General features: G+C 47.8%; 1 protein-coding gene across 1 annotated transcript in view; it reads right to left on the reverse strand.

Annotated features, from left to right (window-relative positions):
- The window catches only part of PRDM6 (PR/SET domain 6), a 76,892-nt gene extending 68,360 nt beyond the window's left edge, over nucleotides 1–8,532 (reverse strand). Inside the window, exon 1 of the mRNA XM_068667195.1 lies at nucleotides 8,013–8,532. Coding sequence (XP_068523296.1) covers nucleotides 8,013–8,532 — 520 coding nt within the window. The remainder of the gene's footprint in view (nucleotides 1–8,012) is intronic.
- Nucleotides 8,533–24,684: the final 16,152 nt, after the last annotated feature.

Genomic DNA, 24,684 nt, shown 5'->3' on the forward strand with positions numbered 1-24,684 from the left:
CGCCGGTCCCTCTGCTTTGCTTGTGACCTCATGGCCACCCAGGACACATGTGCCCCGTGCCCCTTCATATGGTGCATCAGCCTAACCTTGCCAAGCCCTTAAAAAGAAATCCCGAAGGCTCAGCAGAAACCCTGCAGACAGTTTGCAAGCACAGTGTGTTCACGGACCTGCCAAGACTCTTTCATCCCGACACAATTTCTAATTTTTATTTTTTTAATGAACACAGGGCCCATTTAAACCACCCCAGTGTTGTGTTTCAGAGAGACATTTAAAAACCCACTCTCAATGCCTTGCAAGTGTCCCACATTCGCCTTACCACAGCTCAGCCCAAGGGTTTAATTGGAACAGGATTTAATTTCATCCTTACTTTGAATGAACATTCACTCTAATTTTTACATTGACAGATGTGTGCGTGCATGTCTATTCAGAAAATAAATTAAGTAGAACTTCATGAATGACAAGTCAGAGAATGCATGCATCTTTACTTCCTTAAAAGCGAATCTAATCTCAAAAATGAAATTATGTAGCAAGTATTGCTGATCCCTAGCGCACATTTAAAAATTTTTATTGAACTGGAACGCGTGCTGTTTGCCAAGCTGAGGTAGCTGAGGCTAAGAACGAGAACAGCATGTCTGGTTTTGTGAGCAGCTCCCATGAAAAAAGACCATTTTGTAAAAAATGTTAATTTCCCTAACTGGGTTAGTAATGGATGGTGTTGCTGTATTTTGGGAAGATCCAACTGTGATTTCTCTTTTCTGAGCAAGGGAAATTTTGGTAAAATGTTTCCGTTACACACTATTGAACATGCCATGAATGCACAACTTCCAGGAAAATGTTTCATGCTCAGGAAACCCATTTCTCTAGAGGTATGCTGAGTTAATATAACAATAAATCTATTGAAATAGGTTACCGTCTTCTGTACATTTCACTTTTATATTACGGGAAAGGTTTTCATATAAATTTATCTCAGAAACACAAACAAATGGGGAAAACAGTAACTACAGCATAATACTCGTGTAGCAATTCCTAGAGCTTTCCCCTTACAATTTCGTACTACTGCTTCCATTCTTATGAAAATAAGGAGCAGTATTCACTACAGAAGCAGGAGCTCCTTGGCCTAAGCCACAGAGTTAGCCTTGCTAGATCGCCTGTAACCACAGCCTTGATTCTCAGCAGCACTGATTCAGCTGTCCTTCTTTCCAAGGTGGAAAGCTACATGCAAAAGCTGGTTTCTCTCAAAACCATCATGCCGTCCTCATCCAGGAGGCACACTGCTTTACTCTGCACCAGGCTGTGCGAGCCCCTGGGGGAAGATTTGTGAAAGCACAGGGAAAAGGTTTCCAGCTAGACCGCAGAGAATATTGTTATGCAGCAAATATTCCTACAGCCATTCCCAGGCATGATGAATAAAAGGCAGTGAGTATATGTCGGGTGTTTTTGTGGTTGTTGTTTCTCTTGTTGTTTCCACAGCTAGTTTGGAAGATAGAGTATCACCGCAACATCTCTTCTTTCCTCTTTGAAACCAACAATCAAGAAACCCTGTGTTTTTGGCACATGCAAAGGTCTCAGAGGCTGCACTAGACTTTGGCACACCCGGATCGTTCAGGAAAGGATCCCAAATAGGAAAAACAAAACAAAACAAATTGGCATGTGAGTGCATGTTAAGCAAATTTGGCATCTTACCATGCAAGTTAGAAAGAAAACATCTGACAGGAAAACTGTGGGTTCAAAGAGAGGATGTCTGAGCATGATGTCAATTAGCACCCAGGGCAAGCCCTTGAGTCCGACCTGCTTGCACTATTTGGCCATCTTTTGCATGCGTAACTCTCCTCCCAACTGACTGATTATTGATGGCTTTTTTTGGAGACACTGTCTCTCTGTAGGAACTTACGTTAAACATACTAAGGCATCCTTGTGGCTCCATTCAGGCAATTTCAGTGTCAGCTTCCTGCATCCTACCTCCAGATATGCAACGTCTCTCCTGCACACAACTTGTAGTGCCTGCCCAGAAAAAGGATTTCTTTGCTTCATGCTGACAATATGTGTAAATAATATATTTAATTTCTATTTCTTAAAGGAAAAGAGATTAAGAAATTGAGGAGAAGTATAAATGAGCTCCATGCCACTGTCATTTACCCTTGCAGAAAGTCACACATAGTGATATTTATTTTCCACTGTCCAAAACACTGGTAATGTCTTAATGCTTGCCAGCTGCAGTATCTTATCTCCTGCTGTGCTCCTTTCCCTTTGTCCTGCCAAAGCTGAAAATTTGGAAAATGGGACATCTTCTGAAACTGTTTCGTCTTACAGCTTGCTGTTGAGAGGCAGGGAGTCTGTCCTTAGGCTAAGCAGTACTGAAAATCTTCTGAGTTGCATGCTTTATTCATCCATCTCCAGTTGTTACTGAATTTTAGAAATAGTCATTAAAAAAATCTCATAAATAATACAACAAGTGGAAGTACTACTGGACTTAATTTACCTTGCCTTAATAAAAAGCCAGCGTATGTCTTTTTCTTGTCCCATGAGTTACTTTTGCCTACTGATATGTGGAAGGTTTTGTACACAAACATACTTTCTATAATGTTTTGGTACCCATCTAAGGACAGTCCATTTGGAGAAACTGTAAGGAGTAGGTTTCTTTGCCTAACATAACAGGGAAAGCGAGTCCTTTGTTAAAGCAGACTCCATCTTGCCCACTTTCCTGCCTCACAAAGAAGATCAACATCATCCTTCATGAGCAATGCAAAGTAGGACACCATGCAGTGCAGCAATGTGTTAAACAATACATGGAAAGGAAAGGTTGGTGGTTTTTTTGTTTTGTTTTGTTTTGTTTTTTGAGAGAGAGGGAGCTGTAACCCAGTGGCTCCCTAAGATCAGGGCTCCAGTGGCACTGCAAGAGTGTCTGAACCAGAAAGCAAATGTTGAGATCCACACAGGTGTGGGAAGCTTGTGCAAAAGGGACACAGTGGGACAAGCGTGAGCCGTCCGGGGGGCTGCCACACAGAGCAATGAAGAGAGTCATGCCCTGGCCTTCCTGCTTCAGCCTCAGAGAACATCTATATGAGCATGGGCCTCACCCAAGGACCTCAGAAATGAATACTCCCACCGGCTGTAGAAGATTCAGTCAAGTCCCAGAGTAGTAAGAAATGTGAGAAAATGGAGGGATTTGCTGAAAATGGAAAAAGTGAGGAGGAATACAGCCAGAGCATAGCGTCTCCAGACAAAATAAGAAGAGATAAAAGGTAAAGTCACTGGGAACGCACTTTTGTGGGCCCTAATGCAGCCAGACTCTTTGGAAGGAGATCAGTTTTTTTACTTTCTACCTTCATGCTCTATAGATAGGAGGACTACAGCAAGGAAGAAGCAAGGAAAAAAATAAATAAATGATTTCCTAGTGGAGCTGTTTGGTATGACTCTTTGGGGAAGAGTGCAATATGTTATCATTTATTTGCCTCCATAAAAATGAGCACGGTGTAATGCCAGCACTATAACTCCATATGAGTGTACTTAAAAGTAGTAGACTCAAGCAAAAAGGGAAAGGACACATCATTGCCACCAAATATGATTCTAAACGCTCTCCAACCTAAATAACACTACTACTGCATATTTTAAAGGAAATCTGAGAGGAGAAAGCTTTTGTCAGTAAAAGGTAGAGTTCAACACAGAGTTTAAACCAGCAAGCCAGCTGTAACAATAAATGAAGGAAATACATTTTTGTCTCGCCGATAATATGCTTCAAAGGTGCAGTTACACTGGATACCTGCAGTTTGCTGGTATTAAAGGAGGGTGGCCTCTGACCCTCCACTCCATAATTCACTGTAAGCGTGCAGGTATCCAGTGTAAGTGGCCATCATTTCACACGGAATTACTCGTTCGCAAAAGTAAATCACTGCCGCTGGCCCTGCGCCCCTGCCTGGGCCCAGGTACCCAGCCAAGAAGGCGGATGGGCTGGGTAAGGCAGCCCCCTTCCATCTCCCGAGGGCTTTCCTGCGGACGGCGCCTTTCCCGTGCCTCAGTTTCCTCACCGAAGAGCTGAGATTAATGTCCCGGTGTCCCCACGAAAGGACCCGTCGGGTGCCCGCTGCCAGGCAGCCCTGCGGGGACAGGGCACGGGTACGCGTTCCCTTCCGCTGCCCTCTTTCCTCAAACCTCGCTTTGTTCCCTCCGTGCCCGCTCCCGACGGCGTGACCGAGCCCATCCCGCACCCAAAACCATGAGCCCAGACCCCGGGGCCCCGGGCTCCGGACCTCCGGACCCCAGACCCCGGACCCCGGACCCCGGTCCCCGGCCGCCCCCTCCCGACTCCTGTCCCCGAGCCCCCCGCCCGGGACCGGCGGGGACCGTGCACGTCCCTCCGGGTCGCCACGCGTGTGGTGGGGAGGGGGTCGGGGCCGTGGGAAAGCTCCCTGCTGGCAGAGCGACTTTGGGGCTATTTCCCTCTTTTTGCCATGCGGGCGGGGGGCAGGCTGCGGGAGGAGGGCTTGGTTTTCCCCGGCTTCGATTGAACGCGTGAATGAATTAAATTTCCGTGTCAGGTATGAGGAGGGTAGGAGAATATTGTGTGTAGATAAACCTTGCCACCCCCTGCCCCTGAGAGACCCCCATATACAATGTGGAGATGATGAATAGGCTCTGGGAGAGGAGATCGAAGTTCAGTCCGCACCGGCTCCACTCTCTCCTACAAAACTATAGGGCAATTAATTGTGGCTTGTCCCCTCATCCTTCATCTCCTGGTGGCACATATCGATGGAGATTACTGCTGATGGACCATTTTATCACCCTAAATAAACAGTCACCACCTTCTCTAACCTCAATCTAATATATGGCTATCTGCTATGTTTAAGGGTGCTGGGTAACTAATGATGTAAAATAGCTAAATCATACAGGTTACCAGCAGTCCAGGGGAGAAATAAATAAATAAATAAATAAATAAATAAAAATCCGAGTATTCCCCGCACCGATCCACCTCGCAGCGCCTTACCCGATTCTCGGAGCATCGGAGGGGAAGACGGGCGCACGAAGGGAAGGAGCGGGCTGGCACCTCGGCGCTGCACCGCGCACTCGCTGCGCCGCCAGCTCGCTGCCTTCCAGCGCAGCCGGAGGAGCCAAAGGGCTTGCGAAAGCCTCTGCCCCGAGAAGGGGGACGAGCCCCCGAGCCCCCAGCCCGGCACCCCCGATCCTTCCTGAGGGCATCTCCCCGTCCCCCCAGCACTCACCGCCCGCAGCCCCCGGCCCGGCTCTCCGCACGGTCCCCTTTACTTCCCTGGGAGCAAGAACCCCGGGCACTAATTACTGATATGTACGTGTGTATGTCTCTATACGTATGTATACATATAAACATTATTTTTTTTTCTAACTAACGCCCTTTCAATTTACAGCAATCACACTCGCACGCTCGACCCGCAGCCCCCGGCCGACCTCTCCCACTGCCGTGCCGCCTGCACTGACGCCCGGCGGAGGGGGCAATGGGCACCGGCGCCCACCCGTTTCCTCCCCACGACCCCCCACGACCTCCCACGACCCTCTCCACAGTTTTCCCGGCGCCGAGGCCCCGCCAGGAGCGCTGCGAACTCCCCGTGCTGCGCTGCGGCCGGTCGGGGGCGGCTGGAGGAGAAGTTTTGGGGAGTTCCTGCCGGGAGGGAGAGAAGCCCGTGAGGGAGCGGGCAGAGGAGGATTGCTCCAGAGGGGAAGGGGGTGCATGGAGGGGAGAGTTTGAGAAAGAAAGGGACCGAGGGAGCTTGCGGCCGGCGCCTCTGCGACGAAAGCCCGAGGAGCGGCACCCCGGGGTCACGACAAGCAGGGGCCCGACCCGGAGCCGATCGCTTCTCAACTCTCCTACGACCAGTTTCACCTCTTTTCCCTCGTACGGGCACCCCCAGCGCAGCATGGAGAAGGAGCCAAAGCCGGGGACAACCACCCCGGCTGTCCGCCGCCCCTCGCCGGGCACCCACGGGACGCCGGCACCCCGAGCCCCCCGGCCGGCCAGGCAGGCCCGCACCCTCCGCTCTGCTTTTTCCACGCGTGTGTGCGTGGGAGCCAGTGTCCCCGAGTGATCCCCGCGGTCCCTCCTCGCCGGGATGCTGCTCCTTCCTCCCCCGGCCGTGAGAACGGGCTGCCCCCAGCAAATGCACCTGGTCCCGGCAGGCTGGGGCGCTAGGGTCAAAGTTTTTGCTCGGAGACGACTGGAAAGGTGTTGGAGAGCAAGTGGCCCGGTAAATAGGCCCGCTGATGAGAGTTTTTGGGTCTCACGGTGGAAAATAAGCCACAGGCCGCCCCGGCAGCACCCAGCCCCGTCTTTTCGTGCGCCCCATCCCAGCCAGAACCGAGCCACTTTCCTTTCCGCAAGCCAGCTTTAATATCGCGATTGGGAAGAAACTGTGCAGACTTCGCCAGCGATTCTGCAGCATGCTATTATTCCGCTCGCTCCTTAAAAATACCCCACCCCGAATCTCTTTTTTATCTTTCTTTCTCCGTTTAAAACCTTTATCTTGCAGATTTACGGAGCCGCTCGGAGAAGTAAAAGGCTGGCGATTAAAAGTGCATTTCGGATTCCATTAAGTGCGTGTAATTTATGAGATCACGCTTTCTGAGCCCGAGAGTAGAAAATACATTAATACGCCTCACTGCAAGGTAAAACTAAGCGTAAAGAAGCCGCTCAAAACAAAGTTGGTGTCCGGCGCATAACGATTCGCAGTGTTAAGAAGGGGGGGGGAAATCCGCACCAAACTCCGCGTCAACTTTCCTCTTGCTCTCTAAGACTTCTGCAGGGCGACCAAGGCTACGCTAGCATCCGCACGGTGCAATTAATACACGGCTGAGTTTCACGGAAACTTTCAAAACAAACTCCGCATCTGAAATGAAATTAAACGAATCCACGCTCTGCTTGGGCATGTGCTCGCGGATTGCTGCTTTGGGGTGTCGTTCCTCTGTTCAACAGCCTTCCTTAAATAGGCATTTCAGGGGGCAAGGGCAACCGAAATAAAGAACTTTGTGAAACATTGGATGAGAGAAGGGGGTCTGCATGGAAAAAGTGTACGAGCCGAAGTCATGATCCTCTGTTTTAACGGGGCTAGACCCGTGTGCTCGGGATGTTAACAGTAAATCTAATGAATTAATATAGTTCATCTAGTTATTCTCACCCTGCGAATTACCTCGGTTGCACCGTACCGACAGAGACAGAAACCAAAGACAGGCAAAAGTAACTTCTAAAATCGCAAACCTGTAGCAGACATATACGTTTAATATTTGGAGCGCTCCCTTCACAAGGAAAAGAAAATTTAAAAAAAAAAAAAAGACAAAAAACCACCCCACACCAGCTATAATTAGCAACAAGAGGATTAAACATTTCCTAACCACCAAGTGCTAAATGAATTCTGACACTCGGGCAGACGACGTTTCTTCCCTGGAAAACCAGCTTTTCCTATTAAACGACCACGCCACACTTTTCGGTAGGGATGAGGACTAAAACTAGCGAGGTGTTAACGAGGTCTGAAAGGAAAACGATACTCCCAGATAAGAGGAGGGGAAACTTTGCCCTAGCCCGACTGACGGAAATTGCAACTTTTCCCCTGCCCAGCTCGGAGCTGCTGCACATTGCTGGGCAGCAGCAGATTTCTGGGCACCCAGCGGAGCCCCGGCTCTCCGGGCAGGAGCCAGGCAGCACAAGCAAGGCGAGGAAGGACCAGCTTTTGGCCGGTCCCTCTCACTCACCATTTCGGCAACTCTTTTCCTTCCTTCACGGCCCTCCGCAAGGAGCCTCCCCCCGCGACAGCCTTCCTGCTGCCGCCGGCCCTCCAGGGAAGGATTCGGCTCTCGGGCTGTGACCGAGAACCACAAACCAGCCCCCGAAAGCCCCGGAGCCACCCCAAAATCATCTCAGGGCATAGCCGAGGATGCTCCCGGCGGCGAGAGCAGAGCCCCCAGCCCAGCCTGGTCTGTCCCGGAGCGGGGAAAGGCGGAGGAGGAGAGGCGCGGGGAGGTGCGGGGCTGCGGGTGCGGGTCACGATACGTACGGTTGTTGGGGTCGCTGGTGTGCTGGTTGAGGGGGATGATCTCCATGCGCTGCTGCCCGTACAGGTAGTAGTCCAGCTCCTCGGCCGTGCAGCGGAACCGGGCGGCCGGGCGCTCGCCGCACTTGGTGCCGCCGGCCCCGCACAAGTCCTTGCCCTGCAGGGGAGCGGGCGCTCCCCCGGCCGGGGGCTCGGAGCTCTGCAGCGGAGCGAAGACCGGCAGCTGGGCGACGGGCAGGGCGCTCAGGCCGGCCAGGGACGCGGCGGCGGCGGCGACGCAGGAGGAGGTGGAGGAGGAAGACGGGGTGGATGAGGAAGAGGAGGAGGAGGCGGAGGAGAGGGAGGCCGGGCGCTGGCGGAGGCTGTCAGCCGGGGGCTCGGCTCTCTCGGGCGGCTGGAGCTGGGCGAGGGCCCCGGCGCTCTTGAGCTGGCCGCTCTGCGGGAAGAGCTGCTGCCAGTGCTGCAGATAGGCGGGATCCACCTTGAGGAACGCCGAGCCGCCGGGCTCGCCGGGCTTCAGCATCGCGCTGCCTGCCTGCCGAGCGGGGGGGAAGCGGAGAGCAGACGTGAGACCCCCGCCCGCCGCCACCCGGACCGGCCCCGGCCCACGGGTGGGTTCCGGCTGCGGGAGAAGCCTGGGAGAGCGTCCCCGCAGCCCTCCCGTGCCCTTCTCCCAGGCTCGGACGGGGAAAACCCGGTCCCGCGGAGCCCCGGGGGTGCGGGCGAGCAGCGCGGTCCGTGGGGCACGAAGCCTCCCCCCCGCTGTGGGACCCGTCCCTGCCCGGCCCCGGGATGCGCCCCCTCCTCCGGTCCCCTCCGGCTCCTTCCCCCTCTCCCCGCGGCGGCGAACGGCTCCCAAAAAGTTCGCAAGGGGGAGACGGAGCAAACTTCGGCCCCGCGCAACCACCCCGCCGGCCCCGGACCCCGGACCCCCAGGGGGGCGAGGGCAGCGCCCGCGGCACCCATGGGAGACCCGGACCCCCCCGGGCAGCGCCCCCTTACCTGAGCGGGGTGCTTGGGAGCGGGCTGCGGCGCGGTCCCGGGAGCCTTGGGAGGGATTTTGGGGGGGCAGAAGGGATTTTTTTTTTCCGTGGTCTGCCGGCGGGGCAGAGGGATGTCCTGCTGCTTCCAGGTGCCGGGGGCCGGGAGGCCGGCTAGAGGCGAGCCGCCGGGCTCCCTCTGCCGTGGCTGTGCATGGCAGGCGCGCCCGGGCTGCTCGCTCGGCTCTGGCAGACTCCGGGCCAGACACGTGGGTTTTACGACAGCGCAAAATACAAGTGTGCGTGTGTGGTGTGGTGTGGTGTGCACGGCGGGGAGGGAGGGGAGGGAGAGGGAAGTCACCAGCGAGCCGGAGCGCAGGGCCCTTTTTTTGGCAACATCCCCCACTTTGTTCCCCCGCTCAACTTTTAAAGGTGTCCCTTTCCCTCCTTCCCTCCCCCGGCCCGGCCCTCCCCTCCTCCCCACCTCCACACCTCCCTCCCCAGGTCGGGGGGCGCAGCGCTGCGGGCAGGGACGGATCCTGCCCCCCCCGCACCCGGCACCGCTCCCCGGAGCCGCCCGTGCGGGGAGCCGGCCACGGGGGGCTCGGGGAGCCCGTCCTCGCCCCCTGCAGCGTCCTCGGAGCCGCACCAAGCGCCTCTCCCCGGAACACCGCTCCCCGAGGCTGCCCCCGAGCCCCCCCGGAGCACGGACAGAGCCCACCGCTCCGCCAGGTCCCCGTCCCCTCCAGACCGGCTCCTGCTCTTGTGCTCCCGGTCACAGCGAGGATGAGGAGGAGGAGATGCGACCTGCGGCGATAAACTTCTCGTCCCTCACTACTTTTTTTCCTCTCCGCTTTGGTTCAAAACCGGCCTTTTCCCGCACCTTTGCTCAGCTGTTGAGCTCAGGCACCAGCGAGAACGCCACCGACTCCTCGCTTTTTTACCCCTACATCGTGCGGAAAAGAAAATAATAACCACCTAGACGGGAACTATCATTTGTCTCGGGTATATCACATGCATACAGTCACCTTTAGGACAAAACATTTACACAAAGCGTCTGTGTCGCCAGGACAGCGCTCCGGCGTGGAAAAGCCCACGTTGCCAGGTGTGGAGCTCACACTTGCTCACAAGCGGGACGTATGCGCGGCTGAAACCGCTCTCGCCGTTCCCCCCGACCCTGTTCCTAGCTTATTTCTTTCCCACCCTTAATTCTCGCAGAGCCTGGGAAAGCTTCTGCTGTTTAGATTCTGTCTGCGTCTAAGGCAAGACGTTTTAGCACAATTTTGAACAGAGCTGGGGCAAAAAATGTTTTGACTGGCGTCATTTTGACAAGGTCATCCGTCATCTTCTGTATAGATTGATAACACCTAAGTTAAAGGCAAACACAACTAGGGGAAAAAAAAAAAAAAAGTGATTCTTATGTGTTATGAAGTTGGCTATAAAAACCTTCCTGATGTCTTTGATCAAGCCTACGGTGTAAAATGTAATGAATTTCCAGTCCTCTCGCTCCATTAATCCACCTTGTAAAGCTCAGAAACACCGCGATGTAGCGGGGGGACCAAGGTGAGGCTCTTTCCAACACACCCGCTACCCAAAAAGCGCTTCTGGACGTTGCTGATGGGAGTGGGCTCTCCTGCCTTTCCCCGTTTCCACTGCAGTGGCACGGTGTCTCATCCCTGGCCAGCTCCCTGAGGGCAACAGTCTCATTCCACCTTTTCCGACTGTTTAATTTTGATTTAATTTCATTTTATTTTTAAGTCGGACCTCTGCGTGATTGTCCTTCCCATTACCGCGCATCGTTCAAAAGCACCAGGCGGCTTGCAGCGGCAGCGAGCTCTACAAATTCGTTTTCGCGATGGGTAAAGCGTGATGGAGCGGGCAAAAGCGTCCAGACAGCGCGCTCAAGTTCATCGCCAGCGCCTGCCTGCGTGCGCCTCGGGTTGACAGAAACACCCCGCGCGGGCTCGTGTTGGGACTTCAAGCTCTTACCGCGTCTCTTGCCGTTTGTTCGCTGTTTTTTTTTTTTTTTTTTTTTTTTTTTCCTTCTGTGTTTTGCTTATTTAATTATTTATTTTTCTTTTCCCCAGCTCCGAGCCATTGGGCTCGGGGTCACGCCCGGCCGGGGGCAGGGGCAGGAGGCGGTGGAAAGGGGCTGGGCGCCCGCCCCCGGTACCCACCACGGGCAGACCCCCCACCCCCCACCACCACCACCCCCGGCGGCGGGGTCCCGCGGGCAGCACGGCCCGGCACGGCCCGGCACGGCTCAGCAGCACGCCGGGGAAGGAGGAGGGCTGCGAGGGGAAGGTAAACGAGCGGAGGGGACGGCGCTGAGCCGAGCGGCGAGCGGGCGGCGGAGGAGGCAGGGACGCGCCGCCTCGGGGCCGTGCCGAGCCGTGCCGGGCCAGGAGCTGCTCATCCCGGCCCCCACTGCCCCGGAGAGGAGGCGAAGGGCCGCTCCGCACACGCTGCCGCCCCGGTCCGGATCTGGCCACCGCTGACCTCCGGCCCCGCTCCCCCCGGCAGGCGGGTCTGTGCGCCTCGCTGCTGCCTCTCACGAGTTTGTCTGCGCTCTATTTCCTACTTTTTTTTTTTTTTTTTTTCCTCCCGTGGATGTGCCTTCTGTCTGTAAAGATGCAGGAAAAAAATAGATGGAAAGAAAGAAAGAAAGGAGTTTTTAACTACTGCCTCCCCCTTTCCCTTTCTCCCAGGCTTTTCCATTATTTAGAGGATGAGCGCTGAAACAAATCACATTGACCGTTTAGAAAGCGATCAAACCTTTATAAAAATCCATCGCCTGCGAATCGATTGGTGAATATTTGCTAGGAATTTGTTCAAAAGAAATAAATAAGGAGGGCAAGTGTATTAAATGCAAAGGGGGAACACGGTGGTGTTTTTCTTCATTGATTAATGACCTCTAAAATAAAACAAGCGGGAAGAGGAGCCGAGATCGATAAATTAACTACCCAAATTCATCATTTTCCCTGGGATTTTTTTTTTTTTTAAATAACCCTTAGGAAGGACGTCTGCCTCTTTGGAAACTCGAAGGTTTTATTTTAGGTTGGGGGCAGGAAAGGAGCTGAACCCCTTTTGGGACGGGATTGAATCGGGAACACCCTATCTGATTTCGTTTGACACACAATTAAAAAGTTTGCCTTTCATATTAATTAATTCTCCTGATCTGGGGAAGACAAATGGTCGGTTACCTCTGACAGGAGTCCGATAAAGGATTCAGCAGCTTTCCTTCTTGCCCTAGGCGTCTCCTCATTCCAGTTTTAAGGTCATGAGCGGCTGAGTTAATAATTCATTAATATAGACATTTATTCAGATGGGATTCACGGGGATTCACGCTCTCCTACATCTCGCACTTTGGGTTCGCGAAGGGAAGAAGGGCAGTGAGGGGAAGAGGAGGAGGAGGAGGAGGGATGGAGGCAGCCCCTGCACAGTGCGCGGGGAGCCCGGACCTGCAGCGGGACCGGCCCCAGCCACGGGAACGGCGCTGCCGCGGCCCCGGCTCCCTCGATCCGCGCTTCCGAGGCCGAGGCCGGGCTCTGCCTTCCCCCTTCCCCTCCTTCTCTTCTTCCTCTTCCACTTCTCCTTTCCCCCTTCCCCTTCCCCTTCCCCTTCCCCTTCCCCTTCCCCTTCCCCTTCCCCTTCCCCTTCCCCTTCCCTTCCCCTTCCCTTCCCCTTCCCCTTCCCCTTCCCCTTCCCCTTCCCCTTCCCCTTCCCCTTTCCCTCCCCCTCCCTCTTCCCTTTCCCCTTCCTCTTACCCCTTCTTCTTCCCTTTTCCCCAGTCTTTCCTTCCTCTTTCCCTTCCCCTACATCTCCCCTTCCCTTTCGTCCTCTTTCCCTTCCCCTCCCCTCTCCTTCCTCCCCTTTCCCTTTCCCTTCCTCTTTCCTTTCCCCTCCCCCTTCCCCTCCCTCCCCACTTCCCTTTCCCTTTCCCTTTCCCTTCCCCTTCCCCTTCCCCTTCCCCTTCCCTTCCCCTTCCATTTCCCCTTCCCCTTCCCCTTCCCCTTCCCCTTCCCCTTCCCCTTCCCCTTCCCCTTCCCCTTCCCCTTCCCCTTCCCCTTCCCCTTCCCCTTCCCCTTCCCCTTCCCCTTCCCCTTCCCCTTCCCCTTCCCCTTCCCCTTCCCCTTCCCCTTCCCTTTCCCAGCGAGCAGCCAACGCCGCGGTCGGTGCCGGGGCCGTGCCGGGGTCGCCCCGCACCCTGCAGCCGCCCGGAGGGGCCCCAGAGGGCGCCCGCGCCCCCCTCGGGCGGTGCCGGTGCCGGTGCCGGGACGCGGCGGGTCGGGAGCCGACCGCCGACCCCAAAAAAAGCCCCGGGAGCGCCCCTCGGTCCGGGGGTGCCCTGGGGAGGGGAGCACCTGCCCGGCAGATGCCAGCCAGACACGTAACGACTTTCTGCCACTATTGACCCGGTGCGGATATGAACTGGTGACCTTTGAGGTGAAATGCTCCATAAGTCTATTACCAATTCCCCGAGCCACCAAATCCCCCTAACAGGCGGGTTCAGATATTTATGTCCGTCAACGAAACGAGCTGCTCCAAGCCAGGCACGCTGCAGATGGCACGGCAAAGGGAATCAGTCCCAAAGTCCGAGGGAAAATAAATCAGGTCAGAGTACAAATAGAGTTGAACTTAAACATGCCAAATTCGGGAAAATGTCACTCCTCCTTTCACACACAGCCCATCTGAAAACATTTCCAATTAGGTAGGACTCAAGTCAACCATTCAAATACAGTTTTGTTTGTTTGTTTTAACCAAAGACACAGTTTAATATTATTCCATGATGCAGTATATAGACTAAAAAAAAAAAAAATCAGGTAGGATTTCCACAGGATTATGCAATTTAAAATCCATTCACTGGATGACAACAAGATTAATAGGCTGAACGCTGACATCTTTAAGTACAACTTTTACGATTTCTTGGTCCCTGCATTGCTAAGTACTTGTTCATGTCTGTATTTCACTCTATATACTTTCAGAAATGGTCTAAGGGAGCACTCAGAAAAGCAGGCTTCCATACAGCGCCTTGTGTCAAGCTTTCTAAAATGAAAGGACTCAACATTCTGAATGCTTAAGCAGCACTCTGTGGCTACCTCAGATTGCAAAACTAGGAGAGAGAGAGAATTTTCCTGTATTTTTTCCTAAAAATAGCTCTCATAAACACAGAATCCATTAGATATGATTGTTTGCACATGACATGAGAATGGTAAGGTCTGGACAAAACTCAAGAATAGTAGCATTTCAGTGGTTAGTATTGTGAGAATGCCACAGTTTTACCATAATGTTTGTAAAAATAAATGGAAATAATAGTGGCGGGTTTTGTTTGTTTGGTTTTGTTCATTCATTTCAATTTCGGCCTAGAATCATAATCATGACTCAGTGTTTTTTAACAGAAAAACCTTGCACTTTTTTTTCCCACTTAACTGGTTTCTCACAATATATGCTTTTCTAACAGGTTTTCTAGACCTGTATTATAATCATGTCCCCAGCCCCCCAAGTCACCAGTAAGTATATTGATGGTGAAAGGAAGAAGACTGACAGCCCTGGCGAACAAAATCAACTTAAAAGCAGGGACCATTTCGTCCCTTGTCATGTATACAATGTGATAAAAGGCTGCAAGAACATGTCTGAAATACCTGCCCTGCTGCTGCTCTTTGTTTTTGCTGGACTATGACCAGCAGATGATCTTTGATTTGAACAAGCCCATATGTGAGATTTACCTCACCAAGCCAAATTCTGGAATGTGGTTGCTCATTCTGGTATCATTGTTCAGGAAACTTTCATGTGTAGAGCAGAACTTGGGGAGAGGGTAATAGCTCTTTTGGAATAGAGGATGTGTGTGTTCACTGAGCATACCATGAAAAACGTCTGGTCACAGCCTCAATGCCAAGTAGCAAACTTTGGCTGCTACAGCAGTATTAATAAATAGTACTGCATGACCAGTAGAGTTTCCTAAGTAAATGAATAAAACTGAACAACATACAGAGAAGAAGAACACTCAAGCAGGAGTACTTAAATCAACAGTTTAAATAATTAAACAATTACAGTAGAGTCCTTTCTGCTCCACAGTAGTTGATTCAGTTCTATTTCAGATGCGTTGCCAGTTAAATCTTTGGTTTTGTTCTTTACATGGCTAAGTATTTCCTGTAATGTTATCTAGAGCCATGGGTTCATGACAACTGGAGTCCAGAATCAAATCCAGAAACAGAGCTGGTCACAGAATAAGTGACATAGGTAAAACAATTGGCTTTTCAATTGTATGGCAGTTGGCAACTTTCTGCAGCAGGGCTTGCTATCTGACATTGTACAGGGTGAATTATTCATGGCAAGGGAGCGAAAACCAAGACAGGTGATTTAGGGAAATAGAGGGAAAGACCATATACCTTAGACTAGAAAACCACCAAAAGCACCCCATTATGAAATTCTGTACTCTTTTGTTCTTACTAACAAGAAGCAGTTTTTCTAGTTTTCTGCTTTCCTCCTGACAATCAGACTGGCCTTATTATTTTGAAAGGATAACGCAGTCATTGGTTACTCCCTCAAGGGAGAGGCCTTACAGAGAGATCTTGACAAATCGTGGGGGTGGGCAATCCCCAGCAGCATGAAGTGTAACAAGAGCAAGTGCTGGATTCTGCACCAGGGATGGGGTAGCCCTGTCTGTACATACAGACTGGGGGAGGAGAGGCTGGAGAGCAGCCCCAAGGAACGGGCTCTGGGGGTTCTGGTTGACAGCAAGTTGACCATGAGCCATCAGCATGCCCTGGCAGCCAGGAGGCTGCTGAACCTTGGGGTGCATCAGGCCCAGCACTGCCAGCTGGTCGGGGGAAGGGGCTGTGCTGCTCTGCTCTGCGCTGCTGCAGCCTCGCCACCAGCACTGTGTGCAGTTCTGGGCACAACATTAAAAAAGAAAAAGGAAATAAAGCTGTTAGAGTTTTCAAAGGAGGGCTACAAAGACAGTGAAGGGCCTAGAGGGCAAGATGTTTGAGTAGCAGCTGAAGTCCCTTGGTTTGTTCAGCCCCGAGCAGAGCAGGCTGAGGGGAGGCCTCATGGCGGCCTGCAGCTCCCTCACGAGGGGAGCGGAGGGGCGGCATGGAGCTGGGACAGGGGAGGGTCAGGCTGAGGGTTAGGGAAAGGGTCTGCACCCAGAGGGGGGTCGGGCACTGGGACAGGCTCCCCAGGGCAGGGACCACGGCCTTGAGCATGATGGAGTTCAAGAGGCATTTGGACAACGTTCTCAGACACATGGCCTGACTTTTTACTGTGGGGAGTGAGTAGCTGGACTTGGTGATCCTTGTGGGTCCCTTCCAACTCAGGATGTTCTGTGATTCCATGATTCTATAGGTAAAGAGTTGGAAAGACAAGGGATGCTATGGGCCTCTGCACTGAGTAAGGAATTGTTCAAGTGGAAATGCCATGGGGATCTTTAGAAGTGGATACACCACTCAACACAGAAGAATTCAAAATGTCTCCAGCAGTTGCTGCTAATTGCAGGGAAAAGATCCACTTGACTAAAATATAATAGTTTTCTGTCAGAATGGAATTCTCGACCAGATAATATCAAGAATCCTCCAAGATATTAAAGAATCCTCCAAGGTATTAGGCAAATCAGTGCACTCATAGTAATTTCTGATGCTAAAGAGAAACAAAAGTAATGATCAGAACATGATTTTTGCGGGGAAGGGAAGGGAAGGGAAGGGAAGGGAAGGGAAGGGAAGGGAAGGGAAGGGAAGGGAAGGGAAGGGAAGGGAAGGGAAGGGAAGGGAAGGGAAGGGAAGGGAAGGGAAGGGAAGGGAAGGGAAGGGAAGGGAAGGGAAGGGAAGGGAAGGGAAGGGAAGGGAAGGGAAGGGAAGGGAAGGGAAGGGAAGGGAAGGGAAGGGAAGGGAAGGGAAGGGAAGGGAAGGGAAGGGAAGGGAAGGGAAGGGAAGGGAAGGGAAGGGAAGGGAAGGGAAGGGAAGGGAAGGGAAGGGAAGGGAAGGCCAATCACCCTATTATGACATATGGAAGGATAAAGGAAGTGGGATCCAGCCTATAGCAGCTGGGATTCAGTAGTGTCTGTGCCAGCAGTTTGGAATAACTTCTGAGGAAAATCAAGAGTTAAGCATTGAACAGAGGCTATAAAACTCCATCTAACCTCTTGACAACAAATTATTCAGGAATGTTGGACAGAGCAGCAGAGACTTTGGCACTGGCTACCTGTGCCCCTGCTGCTCAAACTGCCTACAAAGCCACCAGTGGCTATGAGGGACAGATGAAAGGAAGCTGGCCAGAACATGAGGACTCAGATGGCATTCCCTGCTGCTCCATGAAGATGGCTGTATGAAACAGCACAGACAAAACTTAAGCTTCTGGCCGGCAACTCCTGTAGACAAATCTCACACCTTTAGTATATATTAGAGTCACTGGCTAAACCAGTCACTAGACTTCAGTTCCTCTCCAAAGCTGAGAGCAAACCTTGGAATTCAATTTCTCCCACACTATATTGTTGGTAAGCAAATAGTTCTAGCAAAATGTATGGGATATCTCCTTCCAGTCAACCCCAATAGGATTACCATTACTGCTTTTTGTTACAGTGAGAGAAGCCCTCTACAGAGACCTTATGACACATTGTCTTGACCTTCAAAACACCACAGATTGAAGAGCTGGGAGTTTGCAAACTCTGACATTTGTTTTTTCTGATGTTCTTTTTTTATTGGTTATTTAATTCAGTGTAGAAGAAAGTGTATTTTAAAAGAGGGTTAAGGATTGATACAGGGCATTTTTAGGACAACATGTGCATTGTAAGGTACAAGTGTTTCATGTTTTGTTAGCCCAACCACAGGGTTATATTTTCAAAAGTACACAAGCACTTTGGAATTTGTTCCTGGACTTTAAGATACTATTGTCCTAAAATAATTTGTTACTGTATCTCTTCAGAGAAGGAAGTAGGGAAATGAATCACATCCTTATTCAGACTATATCAGCCAGATTAATGCATATATATTCTCAGAGGTAGGTTGATTGTGCTGAATGGAAGGGACCTCCCAGATTATTTGTTGTGCTGACTGAACCAGTAGTTTTTAGCTGTCAGGTGATAAAGTAATCTGTATCTGGTAATTTCTACACTTAAACGGTTAAATGGAGAAGAAGTTCTTTGTGCATGCTCCTCAAGTGACACTGGACTGTGATGTACAAAGCCTACTTCACTTAGAGAAGACAGGTCCAAGAAGAACTTGTAAAATGAACTCTACCACTCTACATGAAAGGCATTTGGAATAACTTTTGGAATATCTTTAAGATTTTTTAAGATTTCTTTCTCAAAAAAAGAACTAAATAGAATGTGGTTAGTGCTAATCTTGAATTACTTTTTTTACTGCTACCCTATTTTAAACTAGTTAGTCATACAAATGTTCTTTTGTTGTAAAGCTGCTGGAAAGGAGTATTGTTTCCATTATAGCCTTTAAAATTTGAATTTTTCAAAAATTAGTATTTTCAACTTTTATATCTGTGTTTCCGGGGAATATCAAAACCATCAAAGTCATGTTGCCAATATAATGTATGATTAGGAAACCAAAGCACAAGTAGTGTATGCAGTTCAATAGTTTTTTTCAAGTCACATTAGTGATTGCTTGTGGTGCTTCTTTTCAGACGTACTGACCAGAGCTACACTTTTTGAATATGGATGGATTATTGCAGTATTTATCTGAAATCGAGTAATAACATTCTGGAATGTTACCACTACTTTTGATATGAACCCAGCCATTCCCCTGTTAGAACTGACTTTTAATGCATACCAGGCAAGTCAATTTACTAGTGTCCTCTGACTTTCAAAATCTACATTTCATAATAATTTCCTGTCTGTTCTGCACCTAAGCAGTTATTAAAACATGCCGCACACTCCAATATAATGGCAGTACTTCAGATAAAATGCCCCACAAACCACTGATAGTGTAAACATTAACAGTTGACTCAGTTTATACTATTTAATAGCTTAGGGTACAAGTGAGTTTCATTGCAGAGATGAAACAAAGTGACTCAATGGAAACCTGACATAATCTCAACTGTGACCTGTCCTAGTCATTTATATGAAACCTGCAGCATATTTAAAGTTCAGACTGACTCCAGCAAGAAATTGAATCCACTTTACTCTCTCTGCTGCCAGGCTGTTGTACCTTGTGTTCATGGACAGCAGATCAGATAGGAGGCAAGACAATGCTTCTGATCTTACTTCCTGGCTTTGTTAACCTTACCTCTTCCTGATTGACCCAGGCATGCACCTTTGAAAATATCTTCTGCCTGTCATTTCTACTGTTAGTGTCATTGTCTATCATGCAGTCCTTCTCTTCTGGGGCTTTCCTGAGAGTTCTTCGGATCTGCAAAATATCACAGATCTGTGCAGGCAATCAGAAGCACAAGAGATGAGGAGAGCTCAGAGACACTTCCTTCAGAAACAAGCATCAGGAAATGTAAAGATAAAGAGGAAAGGTACAGAAGAAAAAATAATGATGTGCAGATGATTTTTTTTTTTCTGGGCACCTCAGAAACTTCACCGGGTCAGTTCTACTGTGCTATAAAACATCAAAACAAAGGTTTTACAGATTTAACATACCACTGCAACGTTAGACTTCCTCAAGTGAATACAAAACAATGTAAGTAGTACAGACCATAAAGAAATTTAGTATCAAAGAGTTTATTTTATGATTATATAAATAGTTTCCTAGAAGAAAAGAGTATGGCAAAAGGGAAGGAACTATACTAAGAAAGAAACTCACACTTTGGGAAGCTCCCTTACTGTATCATTTCTTTCATGTTTAAGGTTTTTGTAAAAAAGAATTAAAACTGATAAAAATGTGCAAATTTTGATGCCATCAGCACATCTCAAGTCCCACTGATTTTAGCAGGACAAGTGGTAAAATAAACACTGTCAGGCACTAAGGGGTATGAAGCTTCCATTTTTAAATTAAGTGTTTATTCTCCACCTTACCATTGCTGTAAAATACTGAGGACTTGCACACTTTGATCACATACATTACACAAAAGCAGTAAGAATCATTTTAATATAGATTTATGTCATGTGTAAGGACTATAGTAATTCTCTAGAACAGTGATTTGGAGGGAAAATGATTCCTTAGCAAAAACCACATGACCTGAAGAAATGACAGAATCATTATTACTTCTTTTTAACTTTGCCTAATCATGTACAAAGGGGAATAACATTCCCCTATATACATATAAATAACATTTTCAGATTCACGGAGAATTTATTATTTTTCTACAAAACCTACTCAGACTTTGAAGAAAACATTCAAGGACAAACTTAAATTTCCAGAGTGTATCTTCAGTGGAGTGCACTCAATGGCTATTTTTGATAAGATTTTTTATTAGAGAGTTTTCCAGAAGGGGACATTGTATACCCGTGGCAACGATGGCATGTGTAGGCAACAGAGTGTTTTCTGAATATGATTTGAATTTAATTTGCATAACAGCTATTTCTACTCGTGCTAGAATCTGCAGATATGCAATTCTGGAAATTCATCAGAGGGATATGTAATATATTACCTTTATATGTAATATATTATAAATAATATGTATATATATATATGTTATATTATAAATAATACATAATATATTACCTTTGTATCCTAAGAAATAGGGCAGCAAATCCATAGGGGTCAAGTCAGAAGGAATGCACTCGGCATGAAACAGAGCATGATGCGTATTTATAAGATCTGGTTTAGTATTCACTAGAATTTTCGAGCATATTTTCACTTGATAAAAAATTAAGGTGTATATATAACTGAGAAAAAGGCTAGTTGGTTAAAGGTAGTCACCTACTCACTGGAGTAAGCATGTGGAATTTACCATTGTCAAGATTATTCAATGGTAAACTTCATATTTTACTGAGACTGTCCTAAGACTTTTGCATTAAAATTGGTACAACTGTTTAAAATCAAAGTATGACTGGGGTCAGCAAAGTGACTATATAAAAATGTCACCTTCTAACAGCCCTTCTCCTGGTCTGTATTGAGTCATAGTTGCTATTCTTCTATGATTAAAATTTATTTTTTACCACTTTGAATTGCTGGTAATTATACAGAATTAACACAGCTGTGGAAGAATGAGCTAGACACTTTTTCATTTATATAAGATAAGCATATTTATTAAATAGTCTTGAATTCTTTAATCTTTATTATCTGTGACAGAGTGTGATCAGAAAAACAAACAAAAACAAACAAACAAAAACAAACAAATAAACAACAACAGAAAAGCTTTACTTTTAGAACATAGATTAGATTTTCCTGAATGAATGGTATTGAAGCCCCTCAAAAGAAAAAATGTAGCACAGAAAATCTACAAGTCATTGAAACACAAAACCTCCTGTTACATTATAGTTACAGTCATTTAAAAGCTGTATATTAAGCATTTTCCTGCATAGCACCTGTTGAAAAAAATCAATAGTATTTTATACCTGGAGTGCTTGATCACTGCACTCATCTAAAATACATTTTTGATTAAATACACCAGTAATATTCGATATATTCTCAAAAATCTCTGACCCAAGAAGAATGGAGGTTTAATTTTTCTGTCTTTATGGAAGATTTCACTTTCTGCATGAGAAAAGTCAGATAATTTATTGGAATATTCCAGATAATTTCAAAATATTCTGGATATTAGATGTTGACATGAAGAAGGCTTGTCAAGTGGCTGGGACACCTGTCCTGTGAAGAAAGGCTGAGAGAGCTGGAAATGTTCAACCTGGAGAAGAGAAGGGTCCAGGGGGACCTCGTTGCAGCCTTTCAGTATTTAGAAGGGGCTTATAAACAGGATAGAGAGTAATTTTTTATTTGGGCTGTAATTGGTAGGACAAGAAATAATGGTTTTAAACTGAAAGGGTATAAGTTTAGATCAGATAAAAGGAAGAAATTCTTTGCTCAGAGGGTAGTGAGGCCCTGGCACAGATTGCCCAGAGAAGCTGTGGATGCCCCATCCCTGGAGGTGTTCAAGGCCAGGCTGGATGGGGCTTTGGGCAACCTGGGCTGGTGGGAGGTGACCCTGCACATGGCAGGAAGGTAGGAGTTACATGATCTTTAAGGTCCCTTCAACAAAACGATTCTGTGATTCTAAGATCCTAATCTGATCTGCAAAGAGGAATGAACTAATTTTGTCAGTCTTCTTAAGAAACACAACTCCAATTAATACCAAATGTAACAAAAAACAAACAAACAAACAAAAAGACTGAGAACATTACCTATCAGGAACCTACAAGATAAGAACTGCTGAAAAAGGGCATTTGATTTATGAGGCAGGAACCCCTTGAGCATCAATGAAGAATGCAAACATGGAAACTAGATGCAATTCTTTCCTGGAACCAGTGACGAGTGATGTAGCTTTACATGTCCTAGCTTCATATTTTGAGAAAAACTGAACAAAAGACCAGTGCTAATAGACAATGTGGTGAGAAATGGAGTGATCTAACACCTGAATATCTAAGCAGGCCTACTGGACTGTGCAGCATTAAATGAGCACCCAGTTGACGATGCTATACAGATAAAGTGGCCTGGAAGTGAGCATTTTGAAAACAACAGACAAAGTTTGCACCGGGGCAGATAGAGACGAAAACAAACTAAAGCTGTTTATATCCTGAATAGCGAGCACAAAACTATGCCACAGAAATAGGCTGAGACAGGATGGTTGAAGAGCCATAAGACTTTGGTAAAGGTTCCCATTTTGTCACAATACTACATGCCTATACCTTGGCTTCCGTTCCTAGAGTAGCTACTGTCCCCAGTAATGCAACAGGGTAACTTTCCTGCCTGCAACAGTATCTGCAGAGACACTAGTTTTTATGCATTTTTTGTAAAAATCTTTTATACCTTCTGATGAAAAATGGTGTAAGCTCTCGATACTACATCCAAGAATTGAATTACAGTGAATTAACTTACCCATTTGTCAGGAGACATGATTTTGACTGTAACAGCATTTCTGCCTGCCTTTTTTTGTGCTTTGTTATGTGCATACTGTTGAGTATGTGTGTCTATGAATATACGCATGAAAGCGAAAGAAAGAAAGGCATAATGACTATGTGTATAATAGACCTCAATGAAAACAAAGCTAAATCAATCTGGGTTGCCAAGAGACCTAATATTCTATTATGATCAAAATAATGCCAAAGGAAATAGAGAGGTCAAGCAGCAGCAGCAAAAGATTCATCATCGGTCAGGGTATGAGGATCAAAATAAACTCTGAGGAGTGTTGTTTCACAGTGCAGAAGAAAGGATCCTGCCTGAGCTGAAGCCAAGATACCTTCTTTGAAAGACATTGCCACAGTTGCAATGTGTCACAATCACTAAAAAGAAAAAAAAGCAGAAAAAAAAGAATGATGACTAAATATCAGACAGCAACATGCTCGATCTTCGATTGGTAACAGATTTTCATTTTTATTCTTTTTAAAAACTGGACTGATAATTGTTTTACTTTGTGGCATTATTAGGAATTTCTCCACCATCAAAGAAAGATTAACAATGTGAGAACCCAGAGGGATTAGAGAATCAAGAAAAACTGTAACTGTTTAGACCAAAGATTTGGCAAAACATAATAGTGCCCTGAGGTGCTGGAGCATTACATGCCAAAAGTATTTGTAGTTTTAGAATTGTAACAGGCTCAGGATTTGGAATTACAGAATTGTTAATGTTGGCAGCTTTGTTAGAGGGCAGCTGACTCCCAGTGATCTTAATTTTGTTCTCAAAGCAGAACATGAACAGTTCACAAAAGTTCTGTTGATGGAGGAAGAGCCAGATTAGACAGCTTCCCTGCAATAAAAAGTTACAAGAGAGTAGGGCAGTCTGCCCGTTCAGCAATTAAGTTGGAATAATAAGCAGATCTGGCTAGTTTCAAAACATCTCTGTACACATTTATATGGTCCAAACTTGTAAGTGTACATGCAGTCAAGAAGTCCTCAAACAGCATTTAACTTGCAGCCCAGAACATTCATTTTAAATGTATCTGCCAAAAGGAGGTTTTCAGAAATGGTGTGCCCATTAGGACGTTGTGAGGGTGGTTCAGCTATCACAAATTTAGAAAAAAAAATGGAACTTCATGAGGTAATCAGTAACATAATAGGGAGCTGTTTTTGTCTGGCAAACAATTATATTCAATTAAAAATAAAAAGAAAAGTAAGGCATCAACAACTTATTTTATTATTATTATTATTTTTTACTCATACTTTATTACATTAAGGTTTGGGGGGATTTGGCCAAGAATAAGTGTTAGAAGCAAGTTAAAAAAAAAAAGAAAAAGAAATAGTGGAACTTAGCTCCTTCTTTTATCTCCAAAGCCTCTAATTAATATCATTAATACATCAGATGGTAATCTTACAGATGAAGAAACTAAGTCAGCTAAAAGCAGATGGTTGTCCTCCAGATGAAGAAACCAAGTCAGCTAAAAAAATATAGGTCTTGATCCTACATGGAGTAAACATGGGTATAGGCCTCATACGTAAAAATGTTCTTTGAAATCAATGGAACAGACATCATGTGAACAGCTAAATACATACACAGTATTTGGGAGGGGTGGTGTCAAGGGGAGGCGGCTTTTGCTTTTTGTTGCAGGACACAGCAAAACCTTTGCAGAGCAGCTGTAGGACTTTGGAATCTCCCATTCCCACTGGCTCTGCCTTTTATAGCCTACTGCAAGTAGAGATCACACTGTCACAA

This window comes from Anas acuta, chromosome Z, assembly GCF_963932015.1.
Source record: "Anas acuta chromosome Z, bAnaAcu1.1, whole genome shotgun sequence".
Classification (NCBI taxonomy): Eukaryota; Metazoa; Chordata; class Aves; order Anseriformes; family Anatidae; genus Anas; species Anas acuta.